Source organism: Oreochromis aureus, linkage group 10, assembly GCF_013358895.1.
Source record: "Oreochromis aureus strain Israel breed Guangdong linkage group 10, ZZ_aureus, whole genome shotgun sequence".
NCBI classification, from domain to species: domain Eukaryota; kingdom Metazoa; phylum Chordata; class Actinopteri; order Cichliformes; family Cichlidae; genus Oreochromis; species Oreochromis aureus.
The window spans coordinates 13,922,487-13,941,114 of NC_052951.1; the positions used below are offsets into that span (position 1 = coordinate 13,922,487).

An 18,628-nucleotide genomic window follows, 5' to 3' on the forward strand; every position below is an offset into this window, starting at 1 on the left:
GCAGTATGACGACCTTCCTCTAGCTATAAAGAAGTTGACAGAAACTTAGAACAGACTTATTAGACTTATTGTAACCTCTGGAGAGCTTCTGTGTGCCTGATGTCTCGTGAACACACAGTTGCCTTGGGACCCTGGTAAGTCAACATGTTGTAAAGTGAAATGGTTTTCACTGGAGACATCTCCTCAGCAACAAATTGACTTGTTCATCAGAGCGGGAATCAACTAATTGTTTGGAGAACAATTAGTAGAACATAAGGGTACAATCCATTGCTTCCAGGGCTTCATGGAATCACAATGCAGATAAAATACAATAAAAATGTAAACGTGAAAAAGGCACTTGGTTATTACATAATAAAAATAGTAATAATACTATTACTATTACTACTGCTACTACTAATACTAATAATACACCCAAGCCTGTTCCAAATCCAGTTTAAAATATAACTTTTATCAAAGCCCGTACAGAAAGGCAATCTCCACAACTCGTCTTTTTTAATCCAACAATGAGGCTGTGTCCTAGTAAATACAGTAATTTTCATTTGTAATAGCGTAGACAAAAGAATAGATTTCAGCCCCAACCTATTCTCTGCCACTTTAGATGTGATTTCTTTCAGGAGGAGTGAACTGTGAGCTGACTTCATTAGCTGAAGGAAATGGCCTATCCTTCTCTTTGTTAATGATTCATCTGCAGAAAGAGGTTCAGAAGCCAGCAGCATTGTCTCGTGAAATCATTCAGCAGCCAGGATATTTGGGGAAAAGTCCTTAAAATCGGTGAATAGCTGCAGATTGACTGTTTCGCATGTCCTTAAGTAACACTCGGGAATTTGGGAGGTAAGTTTTATTTGAGCTTAAATGCCATATTTTTGTTGTTTTAAATGGATGTTTAAAAAGCAGGACATTATTTTAACCAGTAGACCCATAACTACTTTCTGATTTAGGTTTCAATCATTTGAAACCAGTAATAAAACCATGGTTAGTGGCTTTATTGATTTTAAAACGCTTTTGAATCAATTTTTAATCACAGTTTAGTTAAAGCTGTTCTTTGAATTAACTGAGTTACTCTCTGTTTTTTTTAAACATTTACCTGCAAGATGTAATAAATCCTAATTGTGGAAAATTAATGTGTTCTTTTTGTTTCTCCTTAGTGCAATAAAAATTCTTCTTCTTCTCCGTAATGTGACAAACAATGGCTCCTAGGGGTTGTAGTTACTTCATTATCACGGCTCTGCCCCAGCATTTTTCCAGCAGTATTAGCCAGCTGCAGCAGGGCCGCTATGGCTTTTCTCCATGGTGACTGGGTTCACTGGCCATAGCATTTGCAGGAAGGTCATTAGAGTGTGACTTCTCTCTTGGCTCATGTATATCCTGTGCTTGTTTCAGTTCATCTAGGATATTTCAAGAACACTATGACACTGTTAGTGAGGTGTGAAATATTCAAATTTATCTCTTCTTAGAATTACAACTAAGGAAGTCAGCTCATTAAGAAAAATCCTAACTCTTAGAAAACTTCTGTATCTGAGTGGTCTGGCTCAGCACGAAATATAGCCTTAGGCCATGATGGCTCATTACAATATTTTGTCCTGCTTAAGCTGGAAAGTGAACTCAATAATTGGAGTTAAATCAGTATTACGCACTCGGCATATTCCTGTGTTTTTCTGAATTAAAAACTGAAAACTCTAATGATTTCACCAGCGGTACTTATTTCTAACCAATGAGTTGTTCATCTCTATGTTTCAAACAGGTAGACCTTCATCAGCATAAACATGAATAACACAAAACAACACAGCAGGCAGATTGATGGGAGAAGTTAATACTGAAATTTTCTTCACCCTGGGAAGTCACAGAAAACAATCGTATCCAATCAAAGAAAAAAAACCATGAGACTGCTTCTGTATTATTTGACACTGCTGGGGTCCAGTTATGTGATTTCAACGTACGGACCCCACCAGAGAGCACAGATGACTGGTGATATTTTACTTGGAGGTCTTTTCCCCTTACACTTTGGCATTGCATCCAAAGATCAAGACCTTGCAGCCCGGCCAGAATCCACCCAGTGTGTCAGGTAATTTATGCTCCGAGTTAACAAAAAACGCTTTTGAAAACCAAGTGTGTTGTACTCATGCGTTTTTTTTCTTTGCACAGGTTCAATTTCCGTGGTTTTCGTTGGCTCCAGGCCATGATTTTCGCGATTGAAGAGATTAACAACAGCAGTACGCTCCTTCCCAACATCACGCTGGGCTACAGGATTTTTGACACATGCAACACTGTGTCAAAAGCCTTGGAAGCCACCCTAAGTTTTGTGGCCCAAAATAAGATTGACTCTTTAAATTTAGATGAGTTTTGCAACTGCACTGATCACATACCATCAACCATTGCAGTAGTAGGAGCTGCTGGATCTGCTGTCTCCACAGCAGTTGCAAACTTGCTGGGTCTTTTTTATATCCCTCAGGTGAGTTGCTGGGTAATAGCTATGTCAACAACACATCATTACTTCATTATCTACATCCATAAAAATTAAGTCTACACATAATGATTTTCGTGTTTGTTCAATAAATGACTTGAAAGTGGCTAAAGATAATTAAGAAGATGCAATGAAAACCTGATAGATTAACTGAGCAATTTCCTGTTTCAGATCAGCTACGCCTCGTCTAGCCGCCTACTGAGCAACAAGAATCAGTACAAGTCATTCATGAGAACCATTCCTACAGATGAGTACCAGGCCACAGCCATGGCAGACATTATTGAGTACTTTCAGTGGAACTGGGTCATTGCTGTGGCCTCCGATGATGAGTATGGGCGTCCAGGGATTGAAAAGTTTGAGAAGGAGATGGAAGAGCGAGACATCTGCATTCATCTAAATGAACTTATTTCTCAGTACTTTGAGGATCATGAAATCAAAGCTCTGGTTGACAGGATTGAGAATTCCACAGCTAAAGTAATCGTTGTGTTTGCCAGTGGCCCAGATGTTGAACCTCTAATCAAGGAGATGGTTAGGAGAAACATCACAGATCGGATCTGGTTAGCCAGTGAAGCTTGGGCAATCTCCTCCCTTGTTGCTAAACCAAAATATCTTGATGTTATGGCAGGGACTATTGGTTTTGCTTTAAAGGCAGGTCGTATACCTGGCTTTAGAGAGTTCTTACAGCACGTCCAACCAAAGAAAGACAGTCATAATGAATTTGTCAGAGAGTTTTGGGAAGAAACCTTCAACTGCTATCTAGAAGATAGTCCAAGATTCCAAGAAAGTGAGAATGGCAGCACTAGTTTCAGGCCTTTGTGTAGTGGTGAGGAGGACATCGCAAGTGTTGAAACACCATACCTGGACTACAAACACCTTCGTATCTCCTATAACGTTTATGTTGCAGTTTATTCCATTGCACAGGCGCTACAGGACATACTCACATGCACACCTGGGCGTGGACTTTTTGCAAACAATTCCTGCGCAGATATAAAAAAAATGGAAGCATGGCAGGTACAATGTATTTAATTTATATTTAATAAAAGGAGTTAAAAATTAGATATGCCAATGTGTGAATCATGAAAGCATGTTCTTCTATTTCTCAGGTCCTTAAGCAGCTTAGGCATTTGAACTACACCAACAGCATGGGAGAAAAGATGCGCTTTGACGAGAACTCAGATATGGAAGCAAATTACACCATTATAAACTGGCACAGGTCTACTGAAGATGGCTCTGTGGTTTTTGAGGAGGTTGGATATTACAACATGCATGCCAAGAGAGGAGCCAAGCTGTTCATTGACAGGACAAAGATTCTTTGGAATGGCTATAGCACAGAGGTCAGTGAAACTCTTTTGTATGTCCATTAAAACACTGTTATTTCTTGTCATTGAGCAGAAACAAGGAAACACGGCACTGACATATCAGTGTCTCAGCTGCTAAATGGTACTTTTTAAGGTAAAACAGCTGTCTGCACAAGTACTATCGGAGCAATAAGAGTGAACCAAAACTAAAATTGTGATTTTATGTGAAGCTAAATACAGATGTCACCTCTGTGGTTGTGGATTACCATTTTTCAGCTCTGAGTTTTGCATGTCAGCCTTTGCCTTCTGGGGATGTAGTTCCCCGGTTGGCCTCCTGTTCCCACCACTGGAAATGCAGTGTATGGCCCACCTTACAGGGCCAGTATTTGTTACCCTTCTGCATCTGTTACCCTTCTCTGGATAAAATGAACATCACACTATATTTAACCCATTAGGACAGAGTAAACACTGAGACTCACATGTATGGTATAGTTTCCACATCCATAAGTCAGGTGGTGTCTGCTTTGGTCTCTGTTATGTAAGATGGTGTGTGTGAAGCCCCATGCCTTCTGCTTCTGTAATGTAGACTTCTTTTTAAATAAGTACTGGGGGATTTCTTTAAGATTGCTGTGTCCGTGTCCACAACACAGTATAATCCACGCACCAAGATAGTTCCACTGGTTTTACATTTCAGAGACACAGGCAACAACCATCTTTTATGCACGATTGCCACACAGCTTTCCTGTCATCATTCAATATGCTATTATATGCATATTGATTCCTGACTTAAGGTAAAGATGGCAAAACTTGGACTTGATAAAGCTGGACTGGTCTTTAAAAGGTAGACAGATGTACTTCACGTCTGTCTACCTTTTAAAGACAATAACTTTTTACAGTGATGTTAAAAACAGCTGTATATACAATATACACCATCACAGAGATAAATTATCTTTAATTTTACATTTGAATGCCCATCTAAATCAACCCTTCTCATTAACCGTCTTGTTTGTTTTATCTTCGAAAGGTGCCGTTCTCTAATTGCAGTGAGGACTGTGAACCTGGCACAAGAAAGGGGATCATAGACAGCATGCCTACTTGCTGCTTTGAATGCACAGAGTGTTCTGATGGTGAATACAGTAATCATAAAGGTATGTAGGTAGATGCAAAACACTCTCTGCTAATGTTAGACTTTATTACAGATAGAGTTTTAACACAGTTTCTCTTATACAGATGCCAGTGTTTGCGCCAAGTGTCCAAATAACTCCTGGTCAAATGGGAACCACACATTCTGCTTCCTCAAGGAAGTCGAGTTTCTCTCCTGGACAGAACCATTTGGGATAGCTCTGGCTATATGTGCAGTTCTGGGTGTTGTCTTGACAGCCTTTGTGATTGGAGTCTTTGTCAGATTTCGCAACACCCCAATTGTGAAGGCCACAAACCGAGAACTATCGTATGTGCTCCTTTTCTCACTTATCTGTTGCTTCTCCAGCTCTCTCATCTTTATTGGAGAGCCACAAGACTGGACATGCCGTTTACGCCAACCCGCCTTTGGGGTCAGTTTTGTTCTCTGCATCTCCTGCATCCTTGTGAAAACTAACAGAGTCCTTTTGGTATTTGAGGCCAAGATTCCTACGAGTCTCCATCGTAAATGGTGGGGATTGAATCTGCAGTTTCTCCTGGTGTTTCTGTGCACATTTGTCCAAGTCATGATATGTGTGGTCTGGCTTTACAATGCCCCTCCTTCTAGCTACCAAAATCATGACATCGATGAGATCATTTTTATCACATGCAATGAGGGCTCCGTGATGGCTCTAGGGTTTTTAATTGGCTACACATGCATATTGGCAGCCATATGTTTCTTCTTTGCATTTAAGTCACGGAAACTTCCAGAAAACTTTACAGAGGCCAAGTTCATTACTTTTAGCATGCTCATATTCTTTATTGTTTGGATCTCTTTTATTCCCGCATACTTCAGTACTTACGGCAAGTTTGTTTCAGCTGTGGAGGTCATTGCTATCCTGGCTTCTAGCTTTGGGATGCTAGCCTGTATCTTCTTCAACAAGGTCTACATCATCCTCTTCAAACCCTCCAGGAACACGATTGAGGAAGTCAGATGCAGCACTGCAGCCCATGCTTTCAAAGTGGCTGCCAAAGCTACATTAAAACACAGCACAACTTCAAGAAAGAAGTCCGGCAGCCTCGGTGGGTCTTCTGCCTCAACTCCTTCCTCATCCATCAGCGTCAAGACCAATGGCAATGACTACGACACTGCTTCAGGAAAGCACAGGCCAAGGGTGAGCTTTGGCAGTGGAACGGTTACTTTGTCCTTGAGTTTCGAGGAGTCCAGGAGGAATTCTCTGATGTAATCGCTAGGTGTTGATGTGTCACCTTCACTGATCCAAATTAAGTAGGAGTGTATTTTTTTTAGACTTTTAGAATGTTTTTTCTCTATATATTTTATCAGAATGATGAGTCCAAACAATATACTGTACTTGAATTCTGTTACCTTTAGTATTTCTGATTAAAGTTGACTCCGCTAATATGGTAAAACACAATACAGGCAATATTTTCAATTGTTGCTTGTTCTTTAGAGGATTATCCACTTTCTAAAAGGCGTTCGCACTGTTTTATGGCACAATGCTCCCTCCTCTGATAAACATCCTCCTATAATCCCTCTATTATATTTTGTTATGACATTATGAGCTTGTAAAATACAAACTAACTACCGATTTTGTGTTGTATATAATAAAAATGAACCAAGATGCAAGTAAAAATGACCTAAATTCTCTTGGATCTTATTACTAGAAAATCTGGTGAACACACTGACTAAAGGGGATTCTGATCTTTCTAAGAACTCTCTCTGCTTGTGGTTTGCTTATCACAAGTATCTGACAACTGCAAACAGTGCAGGCCTATCTCACATCTTAGTGTCATTCGTGCAGTAGTCCTGCCCCGCAGTCATTTCTTTACAATGTGCGTGAGATGTAAAGTGGTAGGAGGAGCAGCCATCTGCTTGCAAACTGTAAAATCCGTAACTTTTCTAAACTCTATGGGACGTGTTTATTTCAGGGCTGCAGAGATCATTTTACATATAAAGCTTTCTAACAAATCAATGAACATTTATTGAACAGACAATACAGGACACCCATAAATGTACGTGTTCATGGATGTACTGAGCACAAATAATAGTATATGGCTATGTGGAGTCTGTTCTCCAAAAAAATCCCATCATTTGTTACCAGAATATTGTGAAAGAGCACCTTGTACCTCCACAAAGCTAATGATATTTTTGGTGAACTTTCTACTTTAAATTAAGGTTGAACTCCTTAAGAATAATAAAGGATAGAGAACTGAGTATTAACATGCATATGAAATTATCGACACAAAAGTGAAATACAATAGAGAAGGTATCATAATGTAAGGCTTCTTTGATGGTGCCAAATCACCTGTAAATGATACACCACAATATAGTTGAGTTTCAGCAGTTCAATCTGAATATAGAGTCATAAATGTCTCTTGTCAGTTGAAGTCTGAACTACACCAGAAAGAAGTGCGTGTTTCAAGTGAATGCTGATAATGGATGTTTGACCAGTTATGAAATGAAATGGTTTCTTTAATTTTCCTGCTGTGAATGTTTAACGTGTGTATTTAATAAAGGCGGAGATAGCCACGATGGTTTACATATTATTAGTGTCAGTACACTGACTTTGTCTATTTTTGTGACTTAGATGAAAGTCCAATCATATTTTATGACTAATTAAAACAGGAATTATTTAGCCCACACTGTGTGAACATGAAAGCCAAGACTTGGAAATTTATAGCTCAACACCACCATCTAGGAACGCGGCCAAGGAAATATTCCTCTGAAAAGTAGTGACATCTATTGTTTCAATGCCCTCCACAACTGAAGTCAAAACCACAACCCCACATCCAAGTCTCAAAATATAATAAAATCCCACAAGCTATGTAATAGCATATTAATATAACATAATATATGTAAACTATATTACAAAAATAAGGTAAAAGGGCATCTCACAAGCGCCAGACCTCCCACATGTCCCAATAAAAGGTCAGCATGCTCAGTTATCCAGGACCACACTCGACCTGAAACTGGCTGAGGTGCAGCTGGACAACCAACTCCTCTGTTGACAGGACGAAACAAGCTTTATCTGTAGAGGCACAAATATAGCTCTGCTGCACGACCAGCATGTTGCTGACATCTGAACTCTAGGGTGGGACGAGCCATAGACTGAACAAAATAACCAGGAAGCATTGCATGCTGTGCACATCTGTCAAAGCTTGCCCTAGCTGAAAAAGGAGAGAGTTTTGTCAAAGTACTGTAATTATTCAAGTGGAAATAGGAATTTCACTGAATTTTAACTACAGTGGAGTATGAAATTTACCCTTTCACAAAATTTATTTAAGCTAAATCTTTCATATTTTATTCACATAAAACACTCACAAAATTAAATGTGGAAAGAAAAAAAACTGTAAAGCAAACTTTCAAAGGCTGTAGTGCAGTTTTATTTAGCTTTTCTACAAGCTGTTTATTTATGACTCTCCATCAATGCTCAGAATTAGCAAAAAACAAACAAGAAAACCCCAAATACAAATATAAATTCAAATAAATAAACAAGTCCATATTATAGTCCATATATACCAATTTGCATAGGTAGAATAGACACAAATTAGGCTAGAGTCATTTATAAGACATTTAAGTGGAAATAAAGATAAGAAAAGATAAAAACTTTATTAATCTTGGTCAAAATTCTTCTGCTTTTTTAGAACTATGAGAAGAAACAGAAGCACTGTGTGTAGAGCAATGACTGACAGCAAAAATATGTCCGTGAGTTTTGTCCTGCAGTAGTTTTTGGCGTCATCAAAATATCGCAAACTTGTATTTTGAAATTTTCACACCGGAAGTATTTATGTGACGCACATGATCATCAACTCGCCGACTTTTTGCCTCAACAGTAAAACGGCGTATATGAGGCATAAACAAATAATATAAAAAGCAGAAATGAAAGAAGATTTTATGGACTCATAATAAATAATATAACCGTTAACCCCCACCCCCGAGGTCTCGTTAAGGTCTTAAAGGGCTTTGTGTAAACCTTTATTATGAAATGCATGGAACGGAAGTCCTTACTAATTTACGTTTACTTGACAGGTTGGGTGGTTGACTGGCTAATTACAGCGATGTTGTAGTGTATGAAAGGTTACTTCATTATCAGGTAAGGAAATTACTGTTAAATTGAAAGAAGGCCAGACTGTGCTCAGCTTCCAAGACACGTGTCTGTTTTAATGCTAATGTTTTATTTTTAATAACCATTACATCCGCATTCGTCAGCTAGCTAGTAGGTAAGCTATAACTACAGGTGGAGTTTCTGTGAGGGCATCAACGTGTAAGTTGTGAGCTTCTGTAGTCATAAAAAGGACTGCAGACAAAAGAGAGAGGAGCTGGCACCAGTATAAGGAAAACACTAAGGTACTGTTTTCGTTGATCTGCACCTCGTGTTATGGACGAACTAGTCGACGTTAGCTTGACTGTGTTCTCAAAATTAACACAGTGAAATCTTACTAAAAAATGGCAGAGCTTTAATATTTAAATTGTAAAACACTTTCCTGCTAGCATCCCAAGAGAGGACAACCGTGCTAGCAGTAGCATAATGGCTTTCACTTGTTTTGTTTGTCGCTGGTTGTGAGTTTAAAAAATCCTAATCATAATGATCGTAATGATAGCGGAAAAAAAGAGTTGGCATTAATTGTTATGTCAGCTTATGACATGTGTGTTTGATTTAATGGAGCGAGTGTATTATTATAGTAGTATGTCAATGAAACTGGAGTTACTCTTTTTTTACATGTTTTTGGGTTAAATATGAGACCTGAAAAAAAGCTTATTCATTTATCTCCTCTGTAATGGACATTTGTTTTTGTTCTATGTCTTTTGACTTATTTCAGCTACCCTACTAAATCCTGATGTCCTTAATAGAGGACATCCAGGGCTTTCCATTGGTCTCTCATGTGTTATGGGTGGGCTCTTTTAGCTCGAAAGAGAAAGGAAAGCACAAAAAAGGTTCAGCTTTAAGATGCTTTTTTTCCCCTCGGTTCTCAGGAGGATCTAAAGAAAATTACTGCTATTAACAAGCAGTTGTCAGTTTTGATCAACTTAGCTGTTTCTATATCTTCAGGGATTTTCTGTTTTTGAAACAGGATAGTTTGTTTTATTACGCAGACATTTTCTGTAATGAATACTTTACCAGCGAAACTATCATTTGAGCAATAAACCGCTCAAATGGTAGTACAGGTTCAGAAGGTAGATGCATCAGTTCAAGTAACAGGGTAAACTGCTTGCTACCTTAATGTGGTTTTTCCTGCTAATATGTCACATATTGTTAGCTAAAACCTGCCCTCAAAATGTGTTGCATGTTTCCAAGCAAAAACACACCCTTTTTTTGGTTCTAACATTTTTATTTCCTGTTCATCTATTCCCAGTTGGTGGAGTGCCCAAGCTTATGGCCTTCCCCCTTGAAAGTGGATTTTGCGGATTCACCAGTGGAATTTCACAAATAAGTGCTTGCTCTATATAATAGTGATTATAATAATTAGTTTCTATATAGTCAAGGAGCATGTCTCATCAGTATGGGATGACAGGTCAGCGAATCTGTGGCTGTCACTGTTTTTGCTGAAACGCTCTTTGTGAAAGAAGTAGCTTAAACTATAGCTTACAGAATCTACATTCACTTTTTCTGCCTTCACATCAGCAAAGTCACATAGCCATGGGCTATTGTTCAAGTATAAGGAAGATTTCACGCAAGAGCAAGTACGTCATACTGCTCATTCTTGTGCTGTCACTACTGGCATGGATAGCAATATTTTCAAGAGACATGGTGAAACCTATCTACCCCACCACTCAACAAACTCATGTCAAAGAAGAGAGTCAGAGGAAAGAGGTCGACTTGCAGATAGAAGCAGCTAATGAAATAAATACCCCACCACAAAAAACCAAGTGCCCTCAGGTGTCACCATTGCTGTGTAAGTATAGAACAAAATGCTATCTAGATGCCTTTGTATAGATGAAAGAACTACCATATAACTCAAGGAATCCATCAATCAACCCTTTACGTCGAACATGTCATGCTAACAAGTGTTAATACACATTAAAACAAATGTTCACTGTTAAACATGTGAATGTTGTTTCTCTAGTGGGGGCTGTGAAACTGTCCTTTGAGTCCTCTCTGAAACTGAAGGATGTAGAGAAAGACAATGAAGAAGTAAATGAAGGCGAGTATAAGCCCTCGGATTGCACAGCGAGGCAGAGCGTAGCAATCCTAATCCCTCATCGCAACCGAGAGCGACACCTCCTCTACCTCCTGCATCACTTGCACCCCTTCTTGCAGAGACAGCAACTACATTATGCCATTTATGTCATCCAGCAGGTATTTGTCAACTTTGTGAACAGCTTTTATATAAGGTCATGCTGATTCAGTTCTTATGCTTGTGGAACAGATATTTCTCGCTTATTTTGCATAAAGCTTTTGAAAGCTCCTGGTTACATACATAGTGTTACAACGTGTTTTTCTCTACCTAAACATTACTGGGAAAAATATAACCGGTAACACTGGAGGAACTGAATGAAAAAAGACAGTCATGCTCCGAAAAGCCCTCAGGGCCAACAGCCAGAAGTTCAAACTCTTACTTGATCTAATACTTATTTGGAGTTAACTTTAAGGTAAACTTAAACTTAGCTGGCAGAGTGAATCTTAAACTGTTTCTGCTCAGCTCTGCTGAGACTCATTAAAGCGATGGCTGGGACTTCCAGTCAATCACTCAATCAAAAAAGATTATTATAGATAACAAAATCTTATTTGGTTTTCATATGTACCTATTTTCAGTAATATCCACTTTAATAGCAAGAAATTACCTGGCCATATAATTCTTTTCTTTCTCTCTTTTTGCCATATTTTTCAAGTAACCTATATTTGACAACAGCATAATAAAACAGGAAATTCTGTTATTGGTGTGCCAGCCCAATATATTTAGTGGCCCCATCCCTATGAAACAATTCTAGAGGCACCCCTGCTAGTAAAGTGCTAGAATTTCAATCACTAAAACTGAAGCACAAACTTCTTGGACAGTCAGTACCACATAGATTTGGAGGGTGTGTCTGCATGTATGTAGTGACTGCAGACAGGAAAAGCAAGCATGTCACCTTTGACCTGTTCTCTCATGTCTCCAAAGTTTCTCACGGATGTTTCCGGGTGTTAAGAATAAGTAAAGATGTTAATCTTAATGCTAATAATAGTTCGCTTTCCAACCTAATAGCCCTACATCAGTGGATTAGAATTTTATTGGCCTATGTATGGGCGTTTCTTTTTCTTTTTTTAATTTTTTTTATATAATCAAGTCGAGCTGGAGTTGGGCAGCACAGTGGTTAACACTTTTGCCTCACAACAAGAAGGTCCTCAGTTCAACCACCATCTAGCCGGGGCCTTTATGAGCAAAGTTTCTGTTCAGCCTAACCATAACCCTCTGTGGTTTCTCTCTGGGTGCTCCAGCTTCCTCTCACACTTCATAGTTAGGTTAGGTGAATTGGTAATTCTAATTTAACCACAGATGTGAGTGTGAGTGTGAATGGTTTTCTGTATCTCTATGATAGCTCTACATCAGACTGGCGACCTGTCCAGTAAAGTACCCTGCCTCACGCTCTATGGTCGCTGGGATTAGACTCCAGCCCCCCTGGATCACTGTATTTGATATGGGGAGGAAAGTGGATGGATGGAGTTATTTGAGTTAGTGAATTATTGTAGCCCTAGACATCAAACGAATTCACCCTCCTTACTGTTTCTGTACAGGAGGAACCCTCAATTGTAATAGAGGAACAATATTTTTTGGCACTTTCAGGGTGACTGCTTTTTTTTTTTTTTAGTCTCAGAGGTTTTCCCAAAATAGGCTGATTATTCATCACTAATGGGTATAATAGGCTTTCAGTAATGAATAACTTTATTCTTGATGAAGAAAGATATGCAATGATATGCAAGATTATTATTTCTACTTACACAAACAAGCACCATTAAATCATACTTTGTCCCTAATCACTTTTACATGTAAAAGCCCTTTTTTTTCCTTTGCAGTGAGTAATGCATAGCAGCCCATCGCATACACCAGGAGAACACAGACATCTGCAATAAGCTCTGAACTTTCCACGGTGTCTTGCATGTTGTAATCTTTGTACTTCTGTTGTTGTTCTTGTTCTTTTTTTTATTTTTTTAAAGGCTGGTGATGTAACTTTTAATCGTGCCAAGTTACTAAATATTGGATACTTGGAGGCACTAAAAGACTACAACTGGGATTGCTTCATCTTCCATGATGTGGACCTGGTACCTGAAAATGATCATAATTTATATGTTTGTGACACGCAGCCCAAACACTTGGTGGTTGGCCGCAATGCAACGGGATACAGGTAAGAATGACTAAGAGGAAATTTACTGTAAGTCATGAAAAGTCATGAAAAAGGCAATGATGATATGTTCAGAGGTTTTATTGTCTTTAATTTTTTTCTCTCATGTTTGTTCACTTTCAGGTTGCGTTATAAAGGCTACTTTGGAGGAGTCACAGCCTTGAGCAGAGACCAGTTTTTTAAAGTGAATGGGTTTTCAAATGCATACTGGGGCTGGGGTGGAGAAGATGATGACCTTCGCATCAGGTGAGGCATCAATAACTGAAAACATGATGACATTTTAAACATTGCTCGGAGTACATATTCATTCAGCATGCGTGTTTTTGTCTCATGCAGGGTTGAGTTACAGAAAATGAAGATCGTTCGGCCGCCCAAGAACGTAGCTCGCTACACGATGGTGTTTCACAAACGAGACAGTGGCAATGAAGTAAACCGGGACAGGTCAGTAGTGTAGAGATGGCAATAACGTGTGTGTAGCATGTTACAGGTCATTTTATAGTATGGATTTTGTGCTTTCCAGGATGAGGTTGTTGGGTCGAACACCACAGTCATGGAGGAAAGATGGATTAAACAGCTGCTCATATAAGACTTTATCAGTTGAGAGGATGCCTCTCTATGTGAATGTTACCGTGGACATTGGCAAGCGATTAAGTTGAAATCTTAAATAGTAAGCCTTCCTGTGACCAAAAAGTACTTTGCTAGATTTACAGACAACAGAGTGCAGGAAAAACTGCAACACATGCAGAAGACAATATGTTGAGCATGCAAAATGCACATTGTTTTGATTTAGTTTAAATACTAGAATCAAATTAAACCAGCAGCTGCGTTCAGAGTTAGCTGAAACATTTGAGTTATGTCCAATCTTCATAGTGTTACCAGCATGTAAATAACCAAAAGATTTTTCTGACAAGGAAAGTTTTGCTTTTGTCAAAAAAGTATCCAAATCCCTCATTTGAAATTGTCTAAACCATTTAAAAAGTCGTCTATGATAATTAAAATCAGTGCACATTTTTTTTCTCCATTTAAATAATCTTTGTGCCTTACAATGGCTAACTCTACACATTTTCCTCATCAACCTTTATGTGCTTATCTACTATAAATATGCAACTTAGCCCCCACCCCGGCATTTCACAGTTGGCCGCTAGGTTGGCAGTTGGCTAACGCTTGATTTATGAGCATTCCTCGACTCTGCTCTTGTGAGAGACCCGACTCCGGTCCACACCTCTGCAGCCTGTCTTGTTAAGAAGCAGAGTAAAAACAAATGCTTAGGGGAGAGAAAATATCATGGTGGACATCAGTATAGACAGTGCCAGGAGCAAACTGGATAACTGCTTGGTTCTGGTTAAACTAAACTAAACTAAACTGTGTAGATGGAGTAACAGTAATTGAGATTTATTACACATTTATTACATGTCATAAGTTCCCATCAATTCAAGAAACACTTTCTTCACCTGTCTGCCTACCCTTTGCTTTATCCGTGTCTCTGTAATGCAAGCAGAGCTCAGCAGAGACACATACACAGTGCAACGGTGGAGAGGAGGGGCGCAATTAAAGTAAACTGAAACAAGATCCCATAGAAAACAAAGTGACGGCTTATAATGTGCTGCTACTGCTAGATAAACCTGTTTTTTTAATCTGCAGCTCTGCCTCACCCTACCTGGCAATTTCAAGTTTTTGATAAGCCTTCAGCTGCCAAACATTGATTAATTTACGCTCCTGCCTTAACATTTGTTAACAGCGTGTGTCTTACGTGTTTTATTACGAGTGCAATATCATACAACTATTCCTACAGTTACAGTTTGGTAGTTACAATTGTTACGATTTTTTGACATGCATCTCAATCTAACACCTCTTAGATGTTTGCTTCAGGTTTTCCACTCCACTAACACAGCATGTCACAGCATATTTTCGCCAGCTTTAACTTGAGCAACTGGCTCATGAGTCAGATAACTGAGAAGACATCTGACAACGTTAATGTTCAAGTCTGATGGCAGTTGAGAATTGGATTATGAATGTAATGTGCACTAAAGCTGTATTATTAATTTTGATAAATCCCCAAACTACAAACTAGCTTATATTATTACTTAAAACATAATTTCAATACAAAAGCACAAAGTGCCTAATAAACAGCACATATTTTAAATCATCATTTAGCTGTTTATAGATAAATTACACCTGTATTTGTGGGATTCAACACTTGGTTTCTTACTTTTCTAGCAAAAACAAGGACATGTTTGGAATGTTAGTAAAATCACAGTAATCATAGTAATGATGCTATCTAAGGTCTTCCTTATTCTAAATTTGGCAGCGGTATTCTAGCGTTTGTATGCTTTTTATGCTTGCTTTGTTCAGTGAGTGGTAAACAACCACTTTAAGTTCAGCATGATAATCGTCTTTTAAACCACTACTACATCAGATTACAGATGAAGCAGAAAGATTAAAATCTCATGCAATAATAATATATAAAGCATTCCATTCAGATATGTTATTTTGAAAATGAAAGGACTTAAGATTTAGGAAAAAAACGGGGTGATGTAATGAACGAATTCAAGGAGTTAATTATACCAGTCATTATGAAAACAAGTATAGGACAGTAAGCTGCCTTATTATCACGATTGCTATTGATGGAACCTGTGCATTTTCACACCATAATACTGTGAATATTGTCTATTAGGTCAACTATGCCTAAGTTGTGTTTTAGTGCACACTGTAAGCTCCTCTAGGATCACAGTAAATGATTCTACATTAAAATTGCTATAAAAAAACAAAAAACAGCTTTGCTGCATTAATACACACAACTACAAAATTAGCATTGTGAGCCATGTTTTCTGATGCAGCGTGGTTCTATAACGACTAACATATTAATATTATTATTATGTAATGGCATCTCAGACTGGAGCAAATTGCATATGTGCTTTGATCATTGCATGCTGTCTAAAAACATGTTTGATACATAAATTTGTCATGTTTTTATTTTAATGCAAGGTAGTATAGCTGTTAAGATGTTATTAAGATATGTTCTTATTTGTATCTTTTTCAATGAGCAATATTACTAACTATACTGGGATATAGATTACTTCTGCTGTTAGATGATTGTAAGATACAGGTGGGAATGAATTACGTGTGTGTGCGCGCGTGTGTGTACGTGTATTCTTGCACTGTTGATGAACCAACTACTTTTTAAATCTGCAGTGTGTTGTAGCCATTCTGAATACAAGTTCTCTATGTTGTTGGTGGCCATACTGTCTGTTATTGCAGTTCTATTTACACTCCTTGATGAATGTTGGTTTTGTTTGTTTGTTTTTTATATGTACTGTGGTTTTAAATCTTTTATTTCCTATGACTGAAATATTTGAAGTACAAATTTTGAGCTGTAACTTCTTGATCAGGACTGACAAAATCATGTTGTGATATTGTAGCATTAAGAACCTAAACTTACATTCTCTCGAATTCAAAGTGTTTTAGAATGTGATGTGGTAATTTTTTTTCGTTTTTGTTTTGGATTATGGGAGTTCTGAAGAAAAAAAGGGACACAATTTGATTGACTTGAAATAGTATTTTCTCTTTAGACAACATAATAAAAATATTTTCTCTTATGAACAGTCTTATTATTTTGTGTTTCAGTGCTTAAAATACAGTTTTGGATAATCTTGTACAATATACTGTATTGCAGGGGTAGGCAACCTTTCTGATGATGAGTGCCATCTAAAATTTCCTCAGAAGTCAATGTGCCATATGATTGCATTAGCAATAAATTTAATAACGCTCTATATGAACAGTTACACACTATATAGAACAACTTTATAGAATTATATTTGTTGGCAGCTATCAGCGAATGGTTATCAGCTAATTTGAAACAAAAAAAATACACTTTTTATCCATAACAAGAACTCCACAACAGCGAATGAACTGTACAACAGAAAATGCAAATGCTATTTATGGTCTCCTCACAACAATGATAAGAAAAATAAACTGGGCCAATATGGCATGTTTGTTAATACAGGGATGCACATTTTAATGTGATCTCTGGTCTCCCATTCAGAGACGCAGGTCTCCGAATGTCCAGCATTAAGATGGCTACCTGAGGACGCTCTTCGTGTGAGAGAAAATCTGCTCACACAGATATGTAGAACCAAATACTGTCAATAAGGCCTCTGCAATGTTCTGAAGACAGTTAATCTTGTCAGGTAGTGATGTCCAGCAGGTGAAAATGCAAGCTCCATGAACACGCACAGCTGTGGATTCCAGCTGCGATCGTAGTTCTGCAAACTTTGACCCCCACAGAGTCGAGCTTTTCAGTTCAATCAGCTACATTTCAATGTTGCATTAACTGGCATTAACTCAGCCAGTTAATGCGAGACAAATCCAGCTGCTCATTAAAGCTTTCTGGTTTGATCAGAAAAGAAAACATTGGTCCATACACCTGAAAGTCCTGAAAACCCATTGTGAATTCTGTCTGGAGTCTACGGATGTATCCATGTAAGTCCGTGGTGCTGATGCTGCGCTGAGCGGACAGCTCCTGAAGCATTTGAAGTGACAGAATGTGGAAATTTCGCTTGAAAAAACTGCCAGCTAGCAACGTCCCTCTCACTAGTAGTAAGTTATTTTTAGCCAATTACAAGTTGAATCTGATAGTTGGGGTTGTTAGCTAAGATACTGTCATTAAGAAGCCGCACAACTAATGTGTCTATGCAAGCTAATTTGCGATGTGCACCGCTGGCCCGGCCATTTATTTTTTAATGCACCTTCTCAGATTAATTCACTGCGTGTCGTTCCCAGGGCTGGACTGGGACAAAAAATCGGCCCAGGCATTTTAACTAGAGACCGGCCCACCAGGTATTATAGGAAAAGCCATAAAGGCTTTCAATGAAAACAAACGCTGTTGTGACAGTGATGTACGCTGTCTTGTTGGTATATGTATGATTTCTATACATTTTGAACCTGGCCCCCTGGCAAAACTTTCCTAGACTCGCCCCTGCACAGTTACCAGCTGTCAGCTACTTAGAAAAGGATCCTGGTGTTATTTGTCTCTCAGAAACAGTTCATAACTTCCCTTCAACTCATTCATGTCACCTAAAAGGTAAACCTGTTTCTTCATCACCTGTTCAGCTCTGATGATTCAGTAAGAACATCTCCTGGTTTCATCGTCGTGTTTCCCTCTCACCACATATCCAAACCGAGCAGCTTTTACAGCTGTGGCTCCAGCAAACATCAGCTGATACTAGAAATTAATATTAAATAAATTCTAACAACAGCTTACATCATCCAACAGCGCGACATCCGCTGGTTTCCTCTTTCTGGCGCAAAGTGGGCGATAGACAAGAGAGACAGGACTTGCGACAGAAATACCGATCAGCAAACTGTGTTCCTTTTCACCTCAATACGAAGCGCGTAATATTTTCTCTGAAT

The 18,628-nt window shown here is 38.5% G+C and overlaps 2 protein-coding genes across 3 annotated transcripts; both read left to right on the forward strand.

Annotated features, from left to right (window-relative positions):
• Window positions 1-282: 282 nt before the first annotated feature.
• On the forward strand, window positions 283-7,439 carry casr (calcium-sensing receptor). Its single transcript, XM_031759932.2, has 7 exons — window positions 283-831; window positions 1,742-2,062; window positions 2,143-2,449; window positions 2,633-3,472; window positions 3,565-3,795; window positions 4,784-4,907; window positions 4,990-7,439. The coding sequence occupies exons 2-7, from the start codon at window positions 1,878-1,880 to the stop codon at window positions 6,123-6,125; spliced, it is 2,823 nt and encodes a 940-aa protein (XP_031615792.2). The 5' UTR covers window positions 283-831; window positions 1,742-1,877; the 3' UTR covers window positions 6,126-7,439.
• A 1,484-nt stretch (window positions 7,440-8,923) lies between these two features.
• On the forward strand, window positions 8,924-16,815 carry b4galt4 (UDP-Gal:betaGlcNAc beta 1,4- galactosyltransferase, polypeptide 4). Of its 2 annotated transcripts, none has more exons than XM_031759943.2 (7): window positions 8,924-8,993; window positions 10,255-10,794; window positions 10,966-11,198; window positions 13,035-13,222; window positions 13,343-13,465; window positions 13,556-13,660; window positions 13,740-16,815. In XM_031759943.2, the coding sequence occupies exons 2-7, from the start codon at window positions 10,539-10,541 to the stop codon at window positions 13,873-13,875; spliced, it is 1,041 nt and encodes a 346-aa protein (XP_031615803.1). In that variant the 5' UTR covers window positions 8,924-8,993; window positions 10,255-10,538; the 3' UTR covers window positions 13,876-16,815. The 2 variants fall into 2 exon arrangements, with proteins under 2 accessions (XP_031615803.1, XP_039474266.1); XM_039618332.1 differs by having other exon boundaries at window positions 8,930-9,247.
• Window positions 16,816-18,628: the final 1,813 nt, after the last annotated feature.

Coding starts and splice junctions, on each gene's coding strand:
- casr (XM_031759932.2), top strand. CDS start 1,878: ATGAGACTGCTTCTGTATTATTTGACACTGCTGGGGTCCAGTTATGTG. Junction 2,063..2,142: donor GAATCCACCCAGTGTGTCAG/GTAATTTATGCT, acceptor TTCTTTGCACAG/GTTCAATTTCCGTGGTTTTC. Junction 3,796..4,783: donor GGAATGGCTATAGCACAGAG/GTCAGTGAAACT, acceptor TATCTTCGAAAG/GTGCCGTTCTCTAATTGCAG.
- b4galt4 (XM_031759943.2), top strand. CDS start 10,539: ATGGGCTATTGTTCAAGTATAAGGAAGATTTCACGCAAGAGCAAGTAC. Junction 13,466..13,555: donor GATGATGACCTTCGCATCAG/GTGAGGCATCAA, acceptor TGTCTCATGCAG/GGTTGAGTTACAGAAAATGA. Junction 13,661..13,739: donor AATGAAGTAAACCGGGACAG/GTCAGTAGTGTA, acceptor TGTGCTTTCCAG/GATGAGGTTGTTGGGTCGAA.